At 54.5% G+C, this 25,702-nt stretch overlaps 1 protein-coding gene across 3 annotated transcripts in view; it reads right to left on the reverse strand.

Moving 5' to 3' along the window:
* Positions 1-25,702, reverse strand: part of RNF123 (ring finger protein 123) — a 63,413-nt gene that overhangs the window by 33,349 nt on the left and 4,362 nt on the right. For all 3 annotated transcript variants that reach the window (XM_075005287.1, XM_075005285.1, XM_075005286.1), the window contains exons 2-23: positions 25,279-25,396; positions 23,637-23,721; positions 21,585-21,649; positions 20,294-20,391; positions 18,663-18,717; positions 18,464-18,549; positions 17,595-17,681; positions 16,193-16,260; positions 15,779-15,904; positions 14,923-15,037; positions 14,729-14,833; positions 13,859-13,984; positions 12,070-12,162; positions 9,566-9,639; positions 8,953-9,070; positions 7,939-8,038; positions 7,448-7,512; positions 6,527-6,598; positions 5,282-5,402; positions 4,376-4,477; positions 613-719; positions 58-250 (exon numbers count right to left, since the gene is read on the reverse strand). In XM_075005287.1, coding sequence (XP_074861388.1) covers positions 58-250; positions 613-719; positions 4,376-4,477; positions 5,282-5,402; positions 6,527-6,598; positions 7,448-7,512; positions 7,939-8,038; positions 8,953-9,070; positions 9,566-9,639; positions 12,070-12,162; positions 13,859-13,984; positions 14,729-14,833; positions 14,923-15,037; positions 15,779-15,904; positions 16,193-16,260; positions 17,595-17,681; positions 18,464-18,549; positions 18,663-18,717; positions 20,294-20,391; positions 21,585-21,649; positions 23,637-23,721; positions 25,279-25,360 — 2,143 coding nt within the window. In that variant the 5' untranslated portion in view covers positions 25,361-25,396. The remainder of the gene's footprint in view (positions 1-57; positions 251-612; positions 720-4,375; positions 4,478-5,281; positions 5,403-6,526; positions 6,599-7,447; positions 7,513-7,938; positions 8,039-8,952; positions 9,071-9,565; positions 9,640-12,069; positions 12,163-13,858; positions 13,985-14,728; positions 14,834-14,922; positions 15,038-15,778; positions 15,905-16,192; positions 16,261-17,594; positions 17,682-18,463; positions 18,550-18,662; positions 18,718-20,293; positions 20,392-21,584; positions 21,650-23,636; positions 23,722-25,278; positions 25,397-25,702) is intronic.

Consider the following 25,702-nt stretch of genomic DNA (forward strand, 5'->3'; position numbering starts at 1 on the left):
TGTCTGAGCCTTTTCCTTTGGCTGCCTCCCCGACCCCATGGGACACGAACTACTCACTGTCCTCCTCCGTCCGCTGCTCCACGCTCAGCGCGCGCACCTTCACCTTCTCCAGGGCACCCAGGGGCCGCCGTGGGTTCATGAGGCTGACGGCAGCTGTACTGAGGAAGCGGTTGGCACGGCCGAGCGTGGGTGAGCTCAGCCAGTTGGGCCTGGCCAGGGCACCACCAATGGCCAGTGCTGCCACTGGGCGCTGGGACAGAGAGGGACAGGAACAGAAGCAGCTCCATTCGTTAGGCTGCCCATTGACACCAGCCTGCCATCTCCCAGGGTTGCCCCAGTGCCAGCCCACAGCTCTCCTGGCTTCCTAGGGCCACCCAGCCAGAACCCAGCTCGCTCCCTCCTCCTCAGTGCAGCTGGGTTGGCTGTGTGGCCCACAGAGGGAGCAGGGCTGTGCGGAGATAGGGATGCTTCAACAGGCATCCCTCTGAGGACAGCAGCCCGTGACCACTGGGCCCCAAAGCCACCCGGCTCCCTCCACACCCTTGGACCCCTCTCTTTCCCAGCCCATGCTGGGTCTAGCTGTTGCTGGGGGCACTGGCACCTGGGGCCCACCTGGGCTGTGGACGTTGCAGACTCCTCATCCTCATCCAGGTCGTCCATGGTCACAGCCTGCAACTCCGCAGGGTCAATCAGGATATTTGCTTTCAAAGCCAGGTCATCTGCGTGGAAGGAGCCACAGGGTCAGGGTTTGGCAAGGGCTTGCTCCCTGCGAGTGCAGAATGGTGAGGGGGTCCCAGAGCCTGTCCTGGTGGAGTCAGTGGGAAAGCTAGACTGCTAAACCATGGCAAGAGTACTGCCAGCCTGGCACACAGCCCAGGCCACCTGTGTGCCCAGATCCCTCCGCTGCTTCCCGGGTTTTGCAGCAGGGTGAAGCCCACCACCACGGAACACAAAGTTACCTGCTCCTCAGCACGGTGAGCTCTTGCATGCTGACAGGGCTCAGGGTAAGTGGTGAGGCGGACAGAGCCCAGGCTCCCCCTGCACACCCATCCTCCCTCCTCTGGCTACAGGGCCTGCCCACCCGCCCCGACCCCCAGAATCCCTGGACCTCTCCTCAAATCCCCCCAGGGCCCTGCTCCCCTTCCCTAGAGTCTCCCTCACCCTCTGGTCTGTTAGAAACTGGCCACCCAAGCCTGGGCTTGTCCCCCCATTTCCCCCAGACCCTCTCAAGGAATGGCACAACTCATAGCCCCTCGGGTGGCAGGAGGGGCCAAATAATATGGCAGGCGTCCAGGCTGCGAGACTGGCAGGGTCCACTGTGCTCACCAAGTCTGAGCCCGGCAGAGCAGAGGCCAGAGACCAGCCCTGCAATCATTCTTGCAGCAGAGCTGGAAGGGAACCAGCCAAGCCTGAGCTAGAAACCGCCAGGGACGGGAATCCACCATGACCCTGCACACCATGGTCTTGTTGAAAGGGGTAAGCCTGATTCAGCCTCCAGCCACTGGCCTGTGTTCAACTCTCTCTGCTAGACTCAAAAGCCCATTGGTCAAATATTTGTTCTGCCTGTTGGTAGCAAATGAAGGAACAAGTCCCCGTGCCTCAAGTCTATCCAGGCTTTTCAGCACATTCAGCAGGCACAGGACTCCCCTCCGACCCCTCTTCACTCCACCCACATCCTTCTGGGATTGTGGCCCCAGGACCGGACTCAGGATCCCAAAAGTGACCACACCAGTGCTCAGCTCAGAGGAAAATCTTCTCTCTTCTTCTATTGGACATTCCTGTTTACACACCCCAGGTCTCATTAACTTCTTTTGGCCAGAATCGAACTGTGGCTTCCTGTGCACCTGATCATTCTCCACAATCTCCAAATCTTTTTCAGAGTGTCTGCTTCCAGAGGTGTCCCCCCATCCTGTTCTCTGGCTTGCGTTCTTTGTTCCCATGCACACGGATTTATACTGAGCCCTATTAAAACACCCATAGTTTGCTTGAGCCCAGCTCATCAAGTAACTGAGACTGCCATGTGTCGGTGACCTGCCCTCTTCATTATTCACCACTCCCCAAAAGGATCAGTAATGATTTTATGTCTCCTTCCATGTCACTGATAGAAATGTAAAATAGCATAGGACCAAGAGCAGACCCAGGTGAGACCCCACTGGAAAAACACTTGGAGCTCTGTTGGGTAGCTAGGTTGTAATCCATTTAAGACGTGCCACATTAATTTATTATCATTCCAGTCTGATAGTTAAAATGTCTTGTGGTCCCAGGTCAAACCTCTTACTGAAGTCCAAGTGTATCCCATTGACACGAGGAAACTTACCACATTCAGTCTCATCAGAGATTTTATGCTCCTTAAGCATATGAGAGTTTGCATTAATTGGACTATCTGCCTGTCACTCTGTGATAATTGAGCCAGGGCTGACTCCATTGCCATCTGCTCTGCTCTCTTGCCAGGGTCTGGTGTCAGGCTGATGGGCCTATAATCAGTCAGGTCAGTTCCTTCACTTTCACTGTCTCATTCTTCTGGAGCTTCCCCAGTCCTCCAAGACTTGCTGGAAATTAACAAACAGTCCAGCAAGCTCCACACACAGCTCTCAAACTGCTGGCGGCAAGTTCTCAGAACCCACTGCCTTAGAAATGTCTGTTCATGCACCTTGAGATGCACATAACATCCTCCGAAGACTTCCAGTGGAACGGGAAGTACTCTCACAACCTTATGATGAGGCTGCGCCGTCTGTTTTTCCCCAAATACAGCACAGAAGATACACATCTCATGGAACTGGAATGGACCTGAAGAGGTGAGCAATTCCAGCCCCCTGCCCTCACAGCAGGACCTAGCACCATCCCTCATCCCCCACCCCTTTTTTTTTTTTTTTTTTTTTAAATCTAACCTGCCTCAGAAGCTTGAAAGGCCCTCTCAAGGGCTGAGCTCACAACTGTGGGTATGCAAGGCCAATGCTCTAACCAGTGAGCTATTCCTGCATGGAACCCACACCTGCCTTTTCTGCACTATCAACTAGAATGCCCACGGGGGTCAGTCCAGTGGTCCATTCCATTCAACATCTTTAATGAGTTGGATGACGGGATGGGGTGGGTTGGGTTGTACTTCCAGCAAGTTTGTGAAGGACACTAAACCAGGGGATTGGTAGATATGATGCAGGGTAGGGACAGGGTCCAGAGTAACCTAAACAAATCAGAATATTGGGTCAAAAGAAATCCAACGAGGTTCACCAAGGACAAGTGCAGAGCCCTGCAGCTAGAAGGGAAGGGTCCCTAGCAGTATTACAGGCTGGGGACAGACAGATGAAGTGGCATTTCTGCAGAAAAGGACCTGGAGGTTACAGCAGACAAGAAGCTGGACACAAGCTGACACTGCGGCTGTTGCCAAAAAGGCTAAGGGCCTATTGGGCTGCATTAGGAGGAGCACCAGCAGCAGATCAAGGGAAGTGGTCATTCCCCGCTATGGCGAGACCACATCTGGAGTACTGTGTCCAGTTTTGCCCCCAACCCCGCAGCACAACAGAAAGGATGTGGATAAATCGAAGAGAGTCCAACAGAGGGCCAAGAAAAGTATTCGGGGGTTTGGGGCACATGACATCTGAGGCGAGGCTGAGGGATATGGGTTTATTTAGTCCCTATTTTTGGAGGTTAGGTCCATAAATGGCTATTAGCCAAGGGTAAAGTGTGGTGCCCCTAGCCTTTAGTCAAAGGCTGGAGACAGATGGCAGGAGACAAATCGCTTGATCATTGTCTTCGGTTCACCTCTTCTGGGGCACCAGGCACTGGCCACTGTCGGCAGACAGGATACTGGGCTGGATGGACCTTTGGTCTGACCCAGTATGGCCGTTCTTATGTTCTTATGTCTGCAGAAGACCAGAGTGAGGGAGGATTTGATAGCAGCTTTCAACTGCCTGAAGGGGGGTTCCAAAGAGGACAGAGGCAACTCTTCTCCGTGGTGGCAGAAGACAGAATGAGGAGCAGTGGTTTCAAGTTGCAGTAAGGGAGATCTCAGTTGAATATTGGGAAAAATGGCTTCCCTAGGAGGAGCTGAAGCGCTGAAATGCGTTACCTAGGGAGGTGGTGGAATCTGACCCCCAGAGGTTTGTAAAGTTTCAGCTTGACAAAGCCCTGGCTGGGATGACTTAGCTGGAGTTGGGGTTGATTCAAGCAGGATGGGACTAGATGACTCCTGAGGTTTCTAGCAGCCCTAATCTGCTATGATTCAATGGCATGCCTCTTGCTCCCTAAACATCACAAACTGCATTATCCTCAGACTCCTCCTTGATCTCTGTCCTTCTTCCCAATTCAGAGCAAGGTCTCTGAAGGGCAGGATTCCACACCCTGCCAGCAAAGCGAAGGGATCCAACCCAGCTCTCACCTTTCAGAGTCTTCTTCAGATGGGACAGAAGCCCTCCGAGTCGCTGCAGGTCAAAGTAATCCACCTTCCCATTGTAGAAGAGCTGTGGAGGAACATACGCCTCTGGCAGGAAGGGGACAGAGGTTTGTGGTGAGTGTCCCAGGCCCCAGCCCAGTTCACACGAGGCAGCAGAGAGCACTGGGCCCAGCCTGGCGAAGCAGACAGCCCTGCAGCTTTTACAGAGGGATGCATCATAAGCCCGCTCCAGAAGAGGTGGTTTCCAGAATGGAGCACGCCTCACATGAGCAGAGTCAGGGCATCAGAGCCCTGACTAGCCACACTCTGCAACCCTGCAGCTGCCTTGTCCTTGACAGCCTGCTCATCGCACGAGTGGGACAGGTCTGTGCCTAGTTCCTAGCAACACTCCCCAGCCACACAGCACCTGATCAGCTAGAGGCTGGAGCAAGCGGGGAGCAGGGCTGAGGCTGGAAGAGCAGGGTGGCAGGCCAGGACCCAGGAAACAGAGGGTATAGCAGCTAGATCAGGACCAGCTGGCCAGGGAGCTCTGCTCATGCTGCACTTCAGGGCTCTGACAAGCCCATCCGCTCCCCTCAGAGGCTGGTCTGTGGGGACAACTGAACAGCACAGCTACAGAGGCATGGTCTCAGAGGGACAGAGAAGGTGCATGGCAAGTTACTGCCTGCACTCTGCCCCCTCAGCGGTGCCAGTCACTTCCCCAGCACCGCCGAGCCCATGCATGAAGGTTCCCAGGCTGCAGAGCCATGAAAGGCCACTGCTCCTGAGCAAGGCTCCAGCACCCAGCCTCCTGGTAACGGCCGCCAGGCTCCATCCCATTCCCACCGAGTAGTGGGGTGTCCATGAAAACCCTGTCCTGCTGCCGATTGCCGGAGCAGGGAGCTCACTTACCCTCGCTGCTCAGGGCTGCAGGAGCCCGGGCCTTGTGCCCGTCCCAGTAGCAGCGCAAGGCGAAGATGAGCCGATGTAGGAAGCAGACCATGTACTCTGGCGGGCACAGCACAGTCAGGTTCTGGAGGGGTGGCAGAGCACGCAGTAAGGGAGCTCACACTTGGCAGACATGGCAGCAGCCCCGCTGGGCCTTTCTGCTCCGAGCCCTACTCTCCTGCAGACCGCATGGAGCCCTGGCCACAGCCCAGCCCCAGTGCTCAGCACCTCCCCAGAAGGCAGCAGCCTCTCACACAGGGCTCTGCTCCACGGCAGCACAGAATGCCTGGCAGCCCATGGCCTGAGGACATGGCAGCAGGCCAGCGTTTGACTGCCAGCTGCTGAACACCACAGCCATGGGGCCGGGAAGGGCATGATGCCTGGCTCTCATCCAGCTGTGCCTAGCTCCGGTCCAGCAGTGACCACTACCATCAGCGACACCCGCAAGCGAACCAGGCTGCCAGTCCCTGGTGCCAGGGCGGACTGGTTTCCTTCCCAATCTCCCAGCACTGCACTAGCCCCACTGCCGGAAGCAGTGGGGAAGCACAAGTCCTAGAACCCCAGGCAGGTCACCAACCCCTTATCCTGCCTACATCAGCGTCCCTCACAGAGGGCCGCACTGGGGCCGGCAGCCAGAATCAGAGAAGGCTGGGGCAGACAGGCCGCGTCCCACACAGACAATTCTCCCATGGCCGAGCCTATGCAAGTATCACAAGCAGGCTCTCGCAGAGCCCAGCAGCAGCAGCAGCAGCAGCACCCCTGCACTGCGCTCACACGGCTCCTGCCCAAGGCGGCGAGGGTGGCGGCAGCATCACGACAGGGCCGGCAGCACCTCCAGCTATCACCACGCTGCCTGCCCCACTCCGTCCCAACGGCGCGCTGCTCTCAGGGCCTTGCGGGGAGGGCAGGGCCCTATTTGCCTTGTGTGCTGCTAGCAATGGCGCCCGACAGGGATGACAGCACTGGTGCAGGGAGAGGGGTTAAAACATTTGGCTGCGCTGCTGCCCTAACGCCTGTCCCCTCCGCCCACGCCACTTGTGCAAGCCACACTCCCAAGGACCGTGGGGAGGAGCTGAGACCTCTGGGTTCTGCCCCGGGACAGTCACAGTGCCAGGAGGGGCCAGAGCCCAGGCAGCTAGCTCCCACTCCATCCCACAGGCTCCAGAGAAGGGCACTGCCCACAGCAACGGTGCCGTCACCAGGACTTACCCCTCGGTTACTGGCATTCTCCTGAAGGAACTTGCGGAATTTGTTCAGGAAGATGTATCTGGAGGCTTCCCCCTGCCAGAGGGAGAGGGGATGTGGCGTCTACCCAGCTGTGCAAATCCCAAGTGCTCTCCTCTCTGCTTTGGCACCCAGCTCCCCAGCCTGAAAGTCGTGCCCAGAAGCCCTTTGGGATTCGAGTGACACAAAGTCCTTGGCAGGGCCCTTGGCACACGGGCCAGTTTCACTGCTGGGGACCCTCCTAGTCTCCTGGTGGCAGTATGCATGCCCGGTACGCTCCACGTCTCCCTCCAACTCCCCTTCTGGCCTGCACCATCGAAGAGCCAGCTATGCCAGAGCCCACATGCATCCCACGGCCCTGGCACGTGTGGGGAGTTGTGAGAACAGCCCTAGGTGCCCTCACACAGATCCTGCAAGCTACGGACAGCCACATTCTGCTGCCATCTGGACAGCGACTTAACCAGCGCCGCTAAGTAACAAGGCTTAGCAGGGCCAGTGCCCACCCCACTTTCTATCAATACCAGCAGTGCCTCCTACCGTGAGTGCTTGTGGGGTAGTCAGTAGGGCCCCGCTGGGCTGTGCCAGTGTGGCCAAACAGAGCGAACACGGTTTGCTATGCACACGCACGGGGCTTTCAGAGGCCACCCAACAGGGGGTGGGAACAACACTTCACAAGCGCCCCAGTGAGGAAGGAAGCCCTGAGCTGAAGAGCTTTGGTTTCTGCGTTGGACGCCGAGGACCACAGAACGAGACAATGCAGTTCCCAGAGTCCTGAGCTCAGGGAGCAGAACAGCCAGGTGCCCACACAGCCCTGGGAGGGGAAAGGCTGGGCAGCTCTGCCTTCAATGCCTTACAGTCCATGAGCACCACATTACAGAGGCCATGAACTGTTTCTGTTTCACTTACCCCAGCTCCTCGGTCTCTGTTGTTCAGCAGCAGCTTCAGGATCTGAACCTGCAGCTCCTCCACCACTGAGAGAAGGAGACACACAAGTCAGCCGCCACAGGAAGCACTCTGAGCAGGCAGCCAGCCCATGCCACAGGCAGCCACTGCCTCAGACAGCTCGCCAGCACCCGCTGCCCAATGTTCCCCGCCCTGCGGGCCCAACCCCAGCACTGCGTGAAGCCATAGGGAGGTTCCACTCCCCCTACACTGTGGCATGGGGGCAGATTCAGCCATTCCTGTGGGTACTCAGGCTGCGCTCGTGCCCCAGGCACACTCAGGTCAGCATGGTACTGTGTCCATGGCTGCTGGGCCCTCTCCGCCTGGCGTGGCACAGGGCTGTGGGAGCACTGACAGGCCTGCGGCTTGCAGCCAAGGTCAGCTCAAGCCCATCCTACCACGGCCTGAGTGCCTGTGGCCCCACAACTCTGCAAGGTGCTGGTCCCCTCACAGACCTTCAATGCGCTTCTTGAGCCGCTGACAGCCTCTGTCATATGCCCGCCGGCGCAGCCTCTCCTCGGCGCTCTCCTCCTTCACCTCCTTGTTCTCCTTGCCCTGGGTGAGGGGTGAGATATGTGATATAATAGGAGGTAGAGATCTCCTAGAACTGGAAGGGACCTTGGGAGGTCATCTAGTCCAGTCCCCTGCCCTCTTGGCAGGACCAACCACCATCCCTGACATCTATTTGCCCCAATCCCTGAATGGCCTCCTCAAGGATTGAACGCACAACCCCAAGTTTAGCAGGCTACTGCTCAAACCACTGCACTATCCTGCCCCACCATTGCCAATTAACCCAGCCCAGGACAGGCACACAAGGCCCAGCACTCCCCACTCCACCCCAGGAGAGCAAGAAGCCTGGCAGCTGGCAGCAAGCTGGGAGCTGTCCTGCAGCATCAGAGCTGAGGCGGAAGCCGGGAAGAGCCGCCCTGCCCATGGCGCCAGAACAACAGCACAGTATTGTGGCAACAGCTTGGGGAGGAAGCCCTGCACCTTGCCTTCCTGCAAGCCATGCCTGCCCCCGTGCCCCCCCACCCAGCATGTCGCCCAGCGCAAGGACACAGCACAGACCTGCCAGTTCTCATGTAACACGGCCCATCAGGTGGGTCCATGACCAGGCCTCTGCACATGGGAACCAGCACTCAGGGCCTGTCCAGCCCCTGCTGATTTCTCTCCTCCCTCGGTCAGGCTCAGCATCTGGCTCCGTGGTGCTGCCGCTCCCTCCAGGCTGGCTCTGACACCTCCGAGGAGGCAGCTCGGTCACTTTCCCAGCTCCCGGCTCTGCCTCTCACCCTGCCCAGCCCTGCATGCCCCTCACCTCCACCTCAGCCTTGGCTTGTCACCCTCAATGTCAACCTGCCTTCACCCCACCATCATCCCCCACTGTCAGCACCTGCCCTGACAGGCACACGCCACTGCCCTGCAGCCCAGGCACCTCTCCCGGCTCTCAGCTGAGGCACGGCTCTGCACACCTCTTTGGTGAAACGGTTTGGCCACCAGGTGGTGGGGATGAGCTCCTGCAGGCCAGCCTCCTCCACGCGCAGCGGGCTCTTGATGTAAAAGAAGACCACAGAGCGGAGCACATCGAAGCTGAGCGGGAGTTAAGGGACAAGCCCAGGCATCCAGCTGGGAGCACACACAGGAGGTCAGCCGCATGAAGAGCCCCAGCCAGGGAAAAGCAACCCCGCCACCCAGATAGGGTTAGAAGGTAGGCCTCTTTTCCCACCAGCTCCTCAGGAGGTGCTTGCAAACTAGGAGGATCACACAGGAACAGACAGGCTGACGGGGGGAAAGCTGCATGGGTGAATTCTCTCTGTGGTTTCACTCCAGGGGTTGGCCAGAGGCATAAGGGATTTGCAAAGGACACAGAAAAGCTGGGCATGGGACAGAAGCAGGAAGCAGCATAGTATGGAGAGTTCCCCTCCCCTCTTCAGAAGTCGGCGAGAGGGCTGGAGAATGGTAGCCACCCTTCCTGCAGACAGTAGACCCCAGCCTGGCTCCCCTCAGAGCATGGGGCACCCAGTGAGAGGAAATGGACTGCATCTTCAGGGGCTGCATGGCAATGAGAGGAACTGCAAAGGATACAGGACATTGCTCAGCAGATACTTCCTGGACTTCTCATGCTTCAGGATAGCCGTGGTGAGCCGGAGGTAGTGGATCTGGGGAGAAAGGGGAAGTGAACAGAGTCAGGAAAAGCTTGAGCCCAGAGAAGGGACAAGGGCAGGGATACCAGCCCAACTGTAGCTGTAACCATGCACTGCCACATTTCAGATCAGCAGCTCAAGAGACAGGCTGAGCCCCCCGAGTCTATCGGTTTAACAGAGATGTTTCAGGGTACCTTGATCACAGGCTGTAAGTACCTACTTGGGGAACAAATATTTAACAATAGGTTCTTGAATCTCTCTGCAAAAGGTCAGAGCCAATGACTGGAAACTGAAGTGAGACAAATGCAGCTCGGAAATAAAGCGAACATTTTTAACAGTGTGGGTAAGTAATCACCAAAACTCTCTGCCAAGGCCTGGCCTGGGTTCTCCTTCCATTCAGTCTCTTTTCAACCTGTTACCGTAGGCACTTTGAGATGGGTGGTCCCCGTCTGTATGCCACCACAGGCAACATCCACACACATGCTCCTGGAGCTGGAGCTAAGCAGCAGTGTCTATCAGTCCCTGCATGCACGTTGCATTGCTTCATGCGCTCACGTCTTCCATTCTTCCCACACTGCAGACGTATCGGAACCCCAGGAGGGGAAGGAGGGAGGGTTTGAAGTATCGGCAGGGACCGTACTTTGAAATACTTCCAGTTACCGGTAAGTAACCTCCTCTTCGAGTGCTGCTCCCTGTAGCACTCCACTGGGGAGAAGAGCGGGAGGAAAATGACGGCACTGCAGAACGGAGGTCCAGTGTGTCGAACGAGGCATTCATTGCAGACTCATGCACTCTACTCTACTTCCGCACCTTCCTGTGCTCCTAGGAGCACGAGATCTCAGACGAGCACGAGAGGTCAGTCTGGTGAATTGAGCCTGCCAGAGGGGTGAGGTAAACCCACAGAACTGGAGAGGCTTCAGCCACCAGAGCAGAGCCCTAGGGGTGTGAGACATCACCACTGAATTCACTTGAAATGACACGGAGGGTGATGTGCAGGACCCATCTGGCAGTCGTGGAATGGGATCAGTGAGCCATGTGTAACAGCGGGACCCTCAGGCTCAGGACCAGAATCCCACACCAATGGTGGTGCTGACGGAGCCAACAGAACAGGGTGTGTTTTAGGAACATTAGCAGAAGGTGGCAGATCCAGGGCACGGCCTGGAGCTCCCTTGGTAGATAGGCGTGCCAGGACGCACGCAGACCTCACCCTTCCCCAGGGTGGGCAGCTCATGAGGCCAGAGTTTCCCCAAGTCTCCTGGGAGTCAGCAGTGGCAAGTCTCTGGCTGGGACTGGAGTCAGTAATGGGCCCTGTCTCAGTGCTGCCAGGATACTGAAAGATCAGGCTAACAGCCTTGTTGGACTTGTGGGCCTTGGACCATGGGGGGGCACTGTATTTTTCAGACCTAGACGGAGACTTACTACCACTTTTACGTGCGTGTGTCCACAGTTCACGGATAGACCCCCCTGACGTCTGCAGCACTGGAATCAGTGACACCAGCCAGGGGTTCTGCACTCATGGACTGTTGGTGGCAGTGTATGGGGAGCGGGTTTGTCTCCTAGCCAGGACCAACTGTGCCCCGGGGTGACTTCCATGAGGTGCTTCTTACAGTGGAGGGCTCTGCCTTGCTGAGCATGCAGGGAAGGAGAGTCAGCTACTGCACCTTGCCATGGCCTTGGTGTCCCTCAACCCACACAGGCAGGGTTGGTGCTAATTGCGGAGGAAGAACAAATGAGAGCAGGAGGTGCCGACTATCAATCACAGTCCTGTGTCCAGATCCCAGTGCACCAGGGGAGGATCAAAGTGTCATCCCGAGTCCAGAGACATGAAAATTGCCACCAAAGTCCTTGGACGACCCTGACTATGGTGCTATGGGAGGGACGTATGTGTGCTGGGGATTGTTTGGCAGAAAACTGCCACAGTGGTGTCCCTGGTCCTTGGCCCTACGGAACCTTGACAAATGAGAACGGACAACACAAAACATCCCAATTCCTAAGCAACAAATGAAAACGGTTTTCCAGAACCCCAAGGATGACAGGACACCAGAAATGCGGACTCAAGGGATACAGCTGAGGGTACAGTCGGTTCACCCCACTCTTCATCACCATGGGCAAAACCATGAGGCAACACAGTGGAGCATGCACAGACCAACAGAGACCACTACTTCGAAAAGCTCTAGCTCTGGGCACGTGAAACAGCTACATCAACCTCAACAGGGACCCTCACTCGTACGCTTTAGCTGTTTTCTGTTCCAGGTGCTATTCTGGGGCAGGTCTCTGGCCCACGTCACACAGGAGATCAGACTAGAGGAACAGAGTGGCCCCCTCTTGTGCAGAAATCTGTCTGACTCCAGACTCCCTTCTGCGCTGGGACACTTGAAGCCAGCGCCAGGACAGGAAGACTCCTGAGCCAGTCACTGTTCTCAGCCACTCTCAGATACCACTCACCTGTAAGCCGAGGTCTGGGATGATGGGAGAGAACCTGTAAGCCCGCAGCAGGGACATCAGCAGCTGCTTGAGGCATTCCTGCACCTCGTAATCCTGAGAGCAAGAGAAACACACAACAAATTGACAGCTGGAGGGAAGTGAGGAGGGACGGAAGGTGCCTGTTCCTTTCAGGAATGACCAATCAGGTCCAAGAGAGGCACCAGCCCTGAGCCCCTGGCTGGACACACAGAAATGGCATTTACCTAGGTAGGAAAGGGTCATACTTGACCCCTTAGCGCAGCCAGATACTGGCGATATGAACCAGGCATTCATAGGCCAGAGCATGCACAGGCATTACCTTCCCTGCTGGCCCCTGCCACTAACTTCTTCAGTCATAATGTCAGCGGGCCCAGTTCTCAGAGGCACACTCCTCCCTGTATTTCCCCGTGTTGGGGAGCCTCAGGTGGCTGGGAGCTGGGCAGTGGAACCTGCACCAGGGCATTCTAACACATCAGCACACTGTTGCTATTAGGACTGGCCAGCAGCAGCCTTCATGTATGAACCAGACTCTGGGTCAAAGAATGGAAAGTCTCCTGAGGCCCAGCGTGGCCACAGGGGCACTGCACCTGGGAAGCCAGGGATCATGCCCATTCACTTTTCACCATGGGCCTCTCCAACCCCTTCAGTGATGGTGGCAGCTGGAACACAGGCACCATGAGGCTCCATGCTGCAAACCGTCCACCTGCCTGGGATGGAAGGGTGAAAGCAGCCCCCCTTCCCATATCCCCGCCCCCAGACCCAGCACCCAGCTGATGAAAAGTCCGCATTGTAGCTCCCCACAGCTGTCTGGCCACAGCTCTGAGGCCCTGTACTCAGCCACAGCTGGCTGGAGAGAGCCATATGGGTTACATAAACTTTTGACCTGCCCGGGCTGGTCTGGCTGAGCCTAGAACGTTTGTATTTCAGTAACTCAATACCAGTGGCCACTGCAGCCAATGCAATACCACGGTCTCTGACTTTTCCCAGGTGGCGCCTGGCTGGTAATGACTGAAGTATCAAAATAACCACTATTTAGTAAGAAAGTTTAATCGAGACTAAGAGTTTTACTGTCACACGAGCAGGAAGGGAAACAACAAACACTGGAGTGCATTTAAAGTTAGGGAAGTTAGGGAAGTTAGAAAAGTCCAGTTCAGAAAGAGCTTTTCTCAGCTCTCCAGGATGATCTGGGACTTTTCTTCCCCACAAAGGACAGCTGTTAACTCGAAGAACTGGGTCACTGGGTTGGAGAAGCTCCCTATGCCCAGCAATTTCTAATTATACATCTGTATCTTTCCAGCTCCCTCCTGCAGTCAAGGCAGCCAGGGCCCAGTGTGCTGAGAACAGCTATAGTTCAGTGGTTAGAGCATTGGCCTTATAAACTCAGGGCTGTAAGATCAAGCCCTGATCGGGGACCTTTCAAGGTTCTGGGGTAGGTTAGATTTAAAAAAAAAAAAAGAAGAAGAAGAAGAAAATCTGTCAGACCTGGTGATCAGCAGTGCTGGGAACTGAACTTGATGACCTCTCAAAGTTCCTTCCAGCTCTCTGAGAGATGTATGATATGAGATGCTGGTGCTGCTGGCAGGCAAAGCCACTTTTGTGGGGAGTGGGGGACGGTGTGAAAAACGAGCTCAGCTGTGAAAATGTGCCACAACAGGTCGCAGCCAGAAAGTGCAGATGGGAAGCCTAGATCCTGACCTTTGCCTGTTGTCAGAGAACCAAGGTGGGGGAGGGGGCATGAACACACACAGAGGGAAGGGCTGGAGCAACTCACCTCCATGAGGAGCCACATGAGATCCAGCAGCTGCTGGATGAGAGGATGTGCTTCCACAGCTCCCCCCTGCTCCAGGATGCTCAACAGGAAGTCCATGAGCACGTCTTCCACCAGGTACACTTTGCACTGCAAACGGAAAGCCTGAACTCAGCAGCTCCACAGGGCACCAGAGAATGGGCTCTCAGTGCTACACAGCGGGACCAGACCCAGCTGGAAAGCTGTAGACTTGCTGTGCTCCGGCGCGAGTTAGCACAGGTGGCACCTGCCACGCATGGATGTTCCTGCAGACTGAAAATGGCTTGATGCCATGAACAGTCCAGCCCACTCTGAAAGCGCCAGGCAGAAGTGGGTTACGCTAGGTGCGAAAGGAGAGCCCAACTGCCAGAACAGGGTGCCCCGCAACCCACTAACCCGTGCAGTGCAGTCCCCACCTCACCCCACCACCAGCGCCCTGCAGCTCACTGAACCCCCAAGCAAACACGAGGCCTTCAGGCTCCCTATGCAAAATCTCTACCTCAGGCAGGCCATGGGAGCAGCCGCCCCATAGGAGATGGAAAAAGTTATCTGCATAAAAGTGTAGCTGCTTTTGAGGGAGTGTACTCAAGTACAAGTCACTGGTGTTCTGCTGGAAAACAGAGTCAAAGTAAACACATGCATGTGCCACATCTCCGTTGTACTGAAGCATCCAGAGGTGAAAGCAGCTGCACTTTCACGCAAGTAACTTTTTGAGTACTCTTCCCACCCACCCGACAAATGACTCTAGTTCTGTCGCCGTTCCTGCCTTAGGGGGCAGCTGCGAAACCCAAGGCAGCGTTGTCGGTCCCACTCCCTGCGAGTGCTGTGGGGAGCACGCGCAGAGCCAGCACTCACCATGAGAGGTGCAAAGCGGTTGAAGATGTGTGCCAGGGCGATCAGCACTGTGGGCTCTCCGTGTAGTTGCCAGGTAGATGTGTCCTTCTCCACCAGCTTCCCCTCCTGCAACACCAATCACAGGAGGCAGGGGGCAGACAGCAGCACAAACACCCTAGAATCTCAGTGACACAAAGCTGATGATGGCAACTCACCAACACGTCGATCCCAGTGTGAATTACATTCTTCAAGTAGCCTAGCAGCTTGTGCGCTCTCACCAGGTCGGCAGTGGGCGGGTCCTGCAGGGGGCGATGTCCCTCCACTGGATAAGTGCTGGCGTGTTAAGAAAAGTCCACCAACCAGGAGACAAACCGTTCCCAGAAGACCGCCCCATTGGCTCTGCAAGGAGATTGCTGTGCATGTGGTGCATTACAGAGTCCATCGACTCTGACCAGAGCTTGAGGGCACCCCATGCTTGTCAGCCTGTGCGCTAAGCACAGGCTGGGCTTTCCAGGAGGTCACAAGGAAGCGCAATTGTTTCACACCTTGCTTACTGAAGTGCTGCTGGGACCCTCCTGCACCCACCAGTGATGGAGATCACCTCCAAGACCCTCATGCCCGAGAGCTGCTCAGCTAGGGACCACCATTCCCACCAATGCGGAAGGTACTTCTGCCATGCCAGCAGAGATGACAGCGCACCCCTGGCCTGAAGTGGAGGGCAGGAAGGGCTGTAGCAAAGGGGGCCAATGCTCCTGGCCCTTGAGACTTCTGCATGAGGGATAAGAGCATTTTGGCACTCCGGAGCTCTCAGATGATGCAGCACTAGAACTGCACCACTTTGGAGCAAGCGGAATACCCCTGGGACAGGAAAAAGTCCTTTGTATTGCCAGCCTCCCACCACACCCACCCCGCTTCCGGTTTCCAGTCCGAGGGATGACCAAGAGCACAGCAGAGCAGGCCCAGCAAGCACAGGATTGTGGGTGGTAGAGTTTGGCCTGTGCCCTCAGCTCCCCTCACCCAGACTGGTCTAGGCACTGGCTGCACCTCCCCCAGCTGTCTGTGAAAGGATATCGGAGCGGGCGGCTGCCGAAGTTGAAAGCCACCGACTCTTTGAAGGAGAGGCTGATGGCGGGGAAGTAGGCCATGCCAGCTCCCCTGGTGATGTTATCGAAAGCTGTTCCCAGAGACACGCCATTCCTGAAAGAGAGAGAGAATTTCCCCCCCACCCAGAAGCTTTAACAGCCTGGAGGAGATTACTGCTTCATCCACATCCAGAGACCACCTCTGGGGGAGGCTGCGAGAGACCATTGGGAGCCAGGGGAAGGAAAAGTACTGCTAGTGTGGCCAAGGGCTGGGCCATGGGAGCACAATAGTCCTGGCAGCTCAAACAAGGCCTGGCAGCCTGCTGAGAACAGAGGAAAGAGGAACATTTACCCTGCAAGCAGGGCCAGTCAAGGCAGCAGGAAGCCCTGCACAGATGCTTACAGGCAGAAAGCAATGGTCCCCTCGTCCAGATCTATCAGACAGCTGACGATGTCTCCCGCCGCCCAGGACTGCACAAAGAGAAGGAAAAGGTTGAAAGGCTTATCCAGGTGTTCAACCAGCTTCCCGGGGATACTCCCTAGCCAGAGCTGGGCCAGATACCTCCCCAATAAGAGAAGAACCAGAATTTCTAGTTCCTGGGATGTTTTGCAGTTTGGAAATTTGGTTGCATTATGAAAAATAATGAACCGAAATTTGTCTGAGTCTCCCATGTGTCAGAAATCTCCCACCCCCCACACTAATTCACACTTCCAAAATGAAACACCAATGCCAAATGCTAATGTGAGCTTAGGGGATCCTGCTGGCCCAGAAATCTGAAAGCTCTGGCGTCCCTGGCCCAGGCCAGTGTACACTGCAGTGCTATCACAGATCCCAAGAGGCTCAGAGCTTCCAAACTGCTGATTTCCCAGCCAGCAGTTTGGGACTCCCTGTGAGGATGAGCTCAGTCTGGGTCTCAGGGACTTCTAGGGCACCGGGAGCTGCCACCAGTTACAGTCAGGGCTCCTGCTCCGCATCAGGGCCCTGGAAGCTCTGGTATGGCCAGGCGGACCCAGAGACCCATGGAAAACTGGAGTCTCCGGCCTCAGGGCAGTCTGCACAGTGAGATACAGTGCCTCCAGGGTTGGTGGGGGAGGCCTCATTCCCAGGGACTGTCTCTCAGCAGCACCCCCTCACCCCTGGAAAAGCTCATGTCAATTCACTTGCAAAAAGCAGAGCTAACAAGAGCCTTCCAAAAGACAACATACACCCAAGCACTTGTGGGTGACCAATTTTCCCAGCCCTGTCACCCCAAATCCAACCTCTCAGTCCTCATCCACACAGGAAGCTTGAACAACTCCTTCCAAAGACAAGCCTGGGAGCTCACCTTTGTAACTTTGACGGACATTTATAAACAACAGACTGACTAGACACACTGGATTCATGCCTCATTACAATAACCTACAAACCCCCTACCAGCCTCCCCCAGCTGCTCCCCACTCTCTCCCCTTCCTCCACAGGACTGCAGGAGTGTTATCCGGCCACTTCACCTGGAGCAGACCCTTGGAATGGCCCTCCCCAAAGCAGAGAGCAGCTCTTCCCCAGCTGGTGTCCACAAAGAGGACGACAGGTGGTTTGAAAGCTGGACTGCCCCTCCCCTCGGTGCTCTGCTGAGTGCAGCTCACCTGCCTGCAGAGCCAGCCCCGCTCTGCACCCCCGAGTCACCACTGACATAGTCATGGCAGGTGCAGACAGCCAGAGCCTGCAGTCACAGCACTCCACTCGTGACCAAACACGTGACCTGGTGCACTGGCCCAAGAGCAGAGGGGAGCTGGCTCTGGGCAGCCTCTGAGGGCAGGGCACTTACTTTACCGTAGTTGGTGGTGGTGACATTCCACTTGCGCACCCTGTTTCCATCGTATGCATATGAATCCGGCGTGTCTCCAACCCCCTCCTGCACAGAGAAGAAGCCAAGAGTAGAGGGGCGCTCACTGGGAGCAAGGAGCCAAGCCTGAGCACCTCACATCCAGCAGCTCCGTCACAAGGCTCCCAGATCCGTGCTCCAACACTGAGCCACACCTGTGACCCTCCCGGGGCAGCAGCAGATTGCCACGTGCGCTCCCAAAGCACCCGCAACGATCCTGTAACTGCGCGGTGCCACCCCACTAACCTGCCAGCCAAACAAAAGGAAAGGAGTAAACTGCACTCCCAACACTAGTGCCTGCAACACCTCCAGCAGCTGCCCGTTCCCCACGCCCGCCCTCTCAATCACTCCAACACTCGGGGACAACATGCAAACAGGCAGGCCAGACTCTCCAGGTTCTGCACAGGCCAGCCTAAAACGCCACAAAGCACCTGCTGGAAACCACCATGCTCAGGCCCAGATGCTACCACCATTCCCACCAGCCCTGCACATCATGCTAACAGCATGCTGCCAGAGGAGGGCAGCAGAGACACCCTACGTAACCTGAGACGCAGCACTTGCTGTCCCAGTTGTGCATCCAGCAAGAGCACACCCCACACGAGGGATTTACAGGGCTCCTGCACTGCACCCTGTTCTGCAAATGCTGCACAACCAGCTTTTGTGAGGGCTGTATTATTGTACTGTCTGAAGAGCTGACTTTTAGCGTGCACACATGCTGGGAAGCAGTGACCAAGTGAGCGGCTTTAGAACAACGTGCGCCCCACCTCAGCAGGCAGGCCAAGAACAGGCTGCAGAGCAGTGCAGTTCAGTACCTCCTGATTAAACCGGCAGTTGAGTGTGCACCAGCCAATCTGCATGAGCCCTTGGGAGGAGATGAGCACCTCGTAGATCCACTTCCCTGAGGGAGAGGGAGAGAGAAGAGCAGGGACGACAGAGCCACATTGCACAGGCTAAGAACTCCCTTCTGCCATAGCGAGCTCTCTAGCCACACCATACGATCTCTGCCCTTACCTTTATACACGCAAGTCGTGGCCCTGATGGAGCCAAAGTTGCTATGGCCAATCACCTGGAGCAAGGAACAAAGAAAGGAGATTCTTTTTTTTTTATAGCTGAGGCAGGCCACAGGTCTCCCAGCCCTGGCCCCATCGCTGCATGTAGCCCAAGTCACAGGGGAGATTTTGCCAACAGAAATCAGGGAGACAGCTGCTATCAAAGGCAGTGTATCAGTTCCCTGAATCCCAGAGGCAGACAGACTGAGGAGCTGCACCAGCAGCAGTCAGTCTGGAGCCACCTAGATTGCACACATCCCAGAACACATGGTGTGTGCAAACACATTAGGAGGTTAGATGATGCGCAGCACATGCAGGGCACTTCAGCAGCAGCTGGTAGATGCAGCTTGCTGCAGGTGCTGCTGAGAGCGCTTCAGGAGCAGGGCAAGTGTCTGGATCCTAGAATAGCCACATGAAGCTAGGATGAAGTCACAGGTGCAGTACAGCCACCCAGGAGACAAGGACTAGTGGGTATTCACCCAATGGGTTCTTTGCAGAGACTGAGGACAGACAACCCTTGCCCCAAGGTGCTCCGGATTTCAGGGCTGACAAGCTGGGGGCTGGGGGGTTCAGACAGCGACAGGCAATTTACACCCAGTCTGACAGACTAACAGAAAAATTTAGAGCATGAGCTTTCGTGAGTTAACTCACTTCTTCAGCATCTGAAGAAGTGAGTCTGTGCTCACGGAAGCTCATGCTCTAAACTTTTCTGTTAGTCTATAAGGTGCCACAGGACCCTTCGTTGCTGCTACAGATCCAGACTAACATGGCTACCCCTCTGATACCAGTCTGACAGTGCACTCTACATCTAGGGGAGGAAAGTGATGGGGTGGTGGCAAGAAAAGCAGGGACAGTGGAGAAGAACGAGAGGCTGTGACAGAGGGGTAAGCACAGGGCCAGGGACATAAGGAGACAGTGATGGGCAGGATCACCATGGTAAGTGCAAAAGCTGCTAGCGCCCAGCAGACTGTACCAATCTGCTCTTTCAATGCATGTGCCTGAGGGGCAGTGGGTTCAGCGAGTGGCAGGAAGCCGAGCTGTCTGGCCTGTGGGATGGTGTAAATGAAGGAGAGAAGTGGTCTGAGCAGAGGAGATGGCTTGTGCAGCACCATGGAAGGAGCACAGGGAACATGAGCTGGGAACAAGCTGAGGAGGCTAGTGAAGGGAAGGATGATGGACTTTCCCGGCCCCTGCTGACCAGAGACTTCTGGTTACTCAGTGGATCTGCCCTCAATATTTCCTTCGTGCTTCACTGACTAAGCGTGCAGAGCCACAGCCTCTGGGTTAAATGCAATGCAACCTCAAGGGGATGTCAAAAAACAACTGAGAACTACCTCAGTGCCTCAAACTTCTGGTCAACACACTATGCAATACCACCAGAGCAGGAGCAGCTTGCCTGAGGTGCAGCCACTGTTAGAACTCTTCCTCTTGCAGCATCCGTTTCACTCAGGAGCTTCATTTAACACCACACCCCAGAAGGGTGGCAGGGGATTTGCTTTGAGGAACATACAACAAGAGGACGCCAAAGTCCTGAAGACAGACTGTGAGATCCCCACAGACCATTTCACACACCATTCTCCTTGTCACACTCACCCCAAGCAGGTCATCATCAACCAGGAGGAGTCCCTCAAAACCACTGGTGTGATCCAACACCACAGTGGAGGGACCAAGTCGCCCCTCTGTTGCCTGATCTGAAATGATAATTGCATGGAAGCCAGTCAGAGCAGCAGAGAAAAACACATGGCACTTGTAGTACAAGAGTGCTGCAGACAGCCTGGTCTAGCCTATAGAATACCACCTGGATGCTGCAGCTCAGGAGCGGCAAGACAGTGTTAGCACCAGATTATCAGCACTTCCAGGTGACAGCCGGGAAGCAGGGTCAGGGTGGAATTTAAACAAAAGTTCTCAAAGCAACACGTGACGTTTTAACCATGCAGCACCTCAGTCACAAGTCAGCCTCACAGAGTACATGGAAAATTTACCTGAGGGTGGGGAACCTCTGGCACACCGATCATATGCGGTTCTGTCAGGGTTAGCAACTGGTGGGCAACCAGACACTTTCTTTACTTGCGCGTCCTTAGGCACAGAGCCTCACAGCTCCCATTGGCCACAGTTCACCACTCCCAGCCAGTGAGAGCGCGGGGAGTGGCGTGGGCCAATACAATGCTTCCCGCAGCTCCCATCAGCCAACAACAGTGAACCAGAGGCTCCGTGCCTGCAGACGCTCAGGTAAAGAAAGCGTCTGGTGGTCCACCAGCAACTAACCCTGAGAAAACGCATCTGGGCTGGAGATTCCCCACCCCGATTTACCCTGACAGCTGCTGTGGCTTCAAACCAGTCCAGAGGCTGGCAAAGCTAAAGCCCAAGCCAAACTTTGGATCAGACATTTCTATGTAGTGGTAGCAGGACAGTCACATGGTAGATACGGGCTCAGAACTAGAAACATGAAGAGGCAAAGCATCACCTTTTCTGGGCTGCACTTCAATGACAAGTGGAGGGAATAAGTCCCTCAGACCACGGAAGATAATAGCAAGGGACAGAAGAATGTATCCGAACAGTAAGCCACACAGACTGTCAAGCCTGCATATTCCTTGGGAAAACAGGACACTCCACCTACTCTAATGTGAAACCTCAGCAGCAAGGGCGCACCTACCCAAGAGGTCACTGAATAATGAGTTTGTCCATTCTTTAGAGCCAGGATCCCACTAGCCATTTGGAAATATGGTTGTTACAGCAAAGAACTGATCTGTTGCAGGGATAGCCCACAAGTGCTACGAACACAAGCATTAAATAGACAATGAATCAGAACACTGGAAAGCTCATTTAAGAAGCTGTCTCCCTTCGGAAAGAAGGAAGAGAACCAGGCACACACAGTATCTCCTACCTCGACTGTCCTCTGCCAGCAGTCCATCCAGGTGCTCCTGCAGGTTCTGGAATGTCAGTAGCTTCCTGGGAATAAAGAATAAATCCCTTCAGAATTCAAGGTGTCACCAAGGTTTAATGAGTTCACACTTTGGGTGGCTTGTAAGCCTGAGCTGCCTGACTCTCAGGCACTGTCCTTTGCTGCTATTTGTAGTAAGCTCACATTAAGAAGTTCCCCCTCTCTGTTACGTATCCTTAACCCAAGATTTGTAAGTATGTATATATCCCTGCCAAACTGAAGTTTCCACCTCATGCATCTGACAAAGTGGTCTGCAGCCCACAAAAGCTCATGCCCAAATACATTTGTTAAGGTACCACAGGTCTTCTAATTGTTTTTGCTGAAACAGACTACTACAGCTACCCCTCTGAAACTTGAGTATGCTAAGATCAAAGGCTGACACAGGTGAATAAGAAGCATTTGCAGAGAGAGAAACTAAATTACTAGAGGCCGAAAAGTGTTGGTGCTGATCAGCTGAGATCAAAGCAATCTCAGAGGGAGTACTGTGAAACTGGCCCACTGTATTACTATTACCACAGTGCCGCTCTGTGTGAGAGGCTGTACAGACAGCGCAAAAGGACTGTCCCAGCCCCAGAGAGCTGTCAGTCTAAGTACTGTATGAAGCCAGGGACAGTGGAGACAGATGGAGGTGCTCAACAAAACAGTGAGACAGTACCGGGCAGCATGACAGGAAGTGGTCATGGAGCACCTGCAGCCTCGCCACTAACCAGATTTTGTAGGTATCACAGGACAGGACAGTTTCCAGCAGTATACTGAGACAGCTCTGGGGATGTTTAAGGGAAGCCCCCACTGTGCTTAGTACAGACCACCACCAGAGAGCTCAGCAGACTAAAAGAACTGCTTCAATATGGCACATTTCATTAGCCAAGAGCTGTGCTTGGCTGCTCCTCAGCTGAGGTGGTAATGTATTGGGATCAGGCAAGAGCCCTCCACCTCTCAGCTCAAGTGCAGGAAGGCAAAAAAGAGACATCCAAAAAGCAGCCCATTTGTGGGACCAGCCACCTTTCCTGGTCTGACAATCCCTATGTTTTTAAGGTCCCACTCATCACACAAAAGAACTGGCATTCTGAAAACTGACACACTAATGCAAATGAACTATTCCAAGGCACACTAGCTGGAAAGTTTGTGGCAAAGTAACATGACACAGTTCTCACTCTCTCCCTCTCCAAACCCCTCCCATGCCCTCAGCTTACCAGCAGCCAAGAGGGCCCAGTGTTATTTTTAGAGGCAATGACAACTCAGATGGGAGCTCAGTATCTAAGCACAGAGGGAGAAGTGTAATCCCCGCTCCATACTATTTTAAACACAGGCAGACAGAAAGAGAACCCTTTCATCAGAGGGCTCCACACCATTCCAACAGCACCTGCACCCACCTCAAGCCTACATGGCTTCTGGTGGCAAAGCTGGAGAAAGAGTTATGCAGCAAGAGGCCCCAGGATCATGACCCACCGAATGCGAAGCACAGCTGAAAGCATATGAAGAGTTTCAGTGCCACAGCTGGGCATCTAGTTTTACTTTTGCCTGCACAAGCAGTTGACAGGGCTTCAAAACCAAGATAACTGAATGGCCGTTACTGTTGTAGGCAGAGTCACCGTGTTATGTATTGTGTTTAGTTTACAGGGCACTGTCCACCCAATTTTCCAAACTGTTTACACAACATTTCTCCAGTACTTGCCATTGCATAAGCAGATTGGGCATGTGCACAGCTGATCAGAGGGAAGCACAGCTGGCCCTAAATTCTTGCAATCACCACATCTACTGTACATCTCCAAGCAAGTTTGGTCAGTAATTACATGTGCACAATTCTGTAACTCAAGCACTGGAAGTCTAACTGTGAGATTCCATTGTAAAAGGAGACATTGGCTTGTTTTCCCCTAAACCCAGCATCACAGAGATGCTTTGTTACCAGGCGACTCTGGAAAGAACCTCCCAATCAGACATGTCAATGCAGGTGCAATTTCACTTACTGTGTCAGAGCCACAAGGCAGCCAGTACCTGTAAGCAGCTGCAGACTGGATCCCATCAACACTAGGGAAGATGCGGTGCAGGTAGTCATTCAGCAACTTGCTGCTCACGATCCCTGCAGCAAACAGAAAAAGCAAGATAAGCAACAGGATGTCATGAGACTCATCCCAGAAACATCATCAACTTCACCTCCTTTGCTAAGGGTGAGATCTCCAGTTCATGGAGAAACACACTGGGTGCAGGTCTCCAAGTCACCTTCTGTGCAGCAGAAGAGGCAGCTTCAGCAAGATATTAGCCTGGTGACCATCATCACTAGGGACATCATAAGTCCTCTTTGCAAGCCACGGACAACACAACAAGGGCCCATGATGGTCTGAGAAGTCTAACCATACTGAGGAGAGGACAGAGACAGTTCCCTATCTATTCTCCTGGAGCTACACTGGCTGGTAACCTGTAATTTCTCCACACTCCAAACAGGAGGTTTTACCAAATTCAGTAAGAAAGTGAGCAACCTCATCAGTTATAACTTCTCATCTCATGCTCATACCTATTTAATGGTGCCTCCATGTTTTCAGCATTCATTTTTTTCTGTACTGCAACAGAGCTGAGAAGTACAAACTGCTGGGAGATAAGGAGACTGGCTGTGCAGCCCCCTAGGTCTAATCAAATCCCTTTCTGGATCTCCCTGGAACATTGAGTTTCAGCTCTTCCTTTAGAGACAAGCTGGGCCCCTCACCTTCCATTTCCTTCCCAATTCTCCCTCTGGGAACAATTCTCCTTAACGAGAGCCCACCCAACTGAAGCCCTGGACTCTTCAGCACTGCTAGGAGCCAGCAGCCAAACTGACTTAAAAGTTTCGTTATAGAGGACAGAAATGAAGTGAACTTGGCTGACTTACAATTCCATGGCCTCCCTTGGGCCCACCCAGGCCTTATCTCTAGGGAACTTTCTGTGCATGGTAGCTGGCTCCACACAGCAAGTGAGTACATGGGGAGCTAATGAGTGCTGTAGTGACAGCCCAGCTTGGCTCGTATTGACCTGTCAGATAGACAAGCTCTTATACCCTATGCCACCGCAAGACAATCATCTGCACCACCCTGGCACAGCTGTTACTTCAAGGCATCAGTGCTGCACCCAGAAGCGCTGAACACATAGATGGGAAGAGGAGTTCCTAGCAGACACTTAAACTGCCCAGAAGGGGGTTCAGATGAGCCTCCAAGGACTGCAAGAGCAGCTCCTCAAATCAGAATGGGTGAAGACAAGGTGCCTGAGACATCACACTTTTGCATGCAGAGGAAAGGCCACCGGGGCAAGGGAGTCTTGGACAGAGACAAGAGGAAGAAGCCTTTGGAGCAGTGCCCCCTCCCAGGAGAGACAGAACCTCGCTGGGCTCTTAGGAGGGGTTTAGGTCTCATCTGCCCTGTTGTTTTGCCCAACTGCACCTGCACAGGGGCAACAAAGAAGTTCAGTGAATGAGGCACCAAGACAGCTTGCCCTTGCTCCGAAGTGGGGTAAGCTGCCCCGATGCAAACTGTGGCTACCCCTGTCACAGCAAAGAATTGGCACTGGTGCAGCAGCACTAGAGGGTGAAAGCTGGGAAACCTTCAGTGTCAGTTAGAAACTACTACCAGTGCAGAACTCATTACAGGACACAGGTGTGGCCAACACATACCTGTGACCTTCGGCTTCTCAGACTCAGTGCTCAGCCTGTAGTTCCTCCGCGGAAAGGCAGTCCCCGCACCTCTTGATGTCATTCTTCACAGCTATGTGAACAGCGGCTGTGACCAAAGCTGAAATGGGTAGGCACACCAGACTGTCATTACAAGCAAGGAGACTTGCTGGTGGGAAAGGTCCCTCCCTTACCTCTTGCCCATCGTTATGAAAGGCAAGCACAGAAGGTTGCTTAACTTTTCCTGGCTTTATCGGTGCCCAGTATGGTGCTGAATGTGTACATGTCAGACAATTACAGGGCTCCAGCCCCAAGACCTAACTTCCCAGGTAGGAAGGCCACTGGAGCAGGCTACCAGTCCCACCCTCAGTCTCACCCAGGGTCTAGGGAAGGGGAAGAAAGGACATTCACAACACATTGTAATTCA

Source organism: Carettochelys insculpta, chromosome 11, assembly GCF_033958435.1.
Source record: "Carettochelys insculpta isolate YL-2023 chromosome 11, ASM3395843v1, whole genome shotgun sequence".
Taxonomy (NCBI): Eukaryota; Metazoa; Chordata; order Testudines; family Carettochelyidae; genus Carettochelys; species Carettochelys insculpta.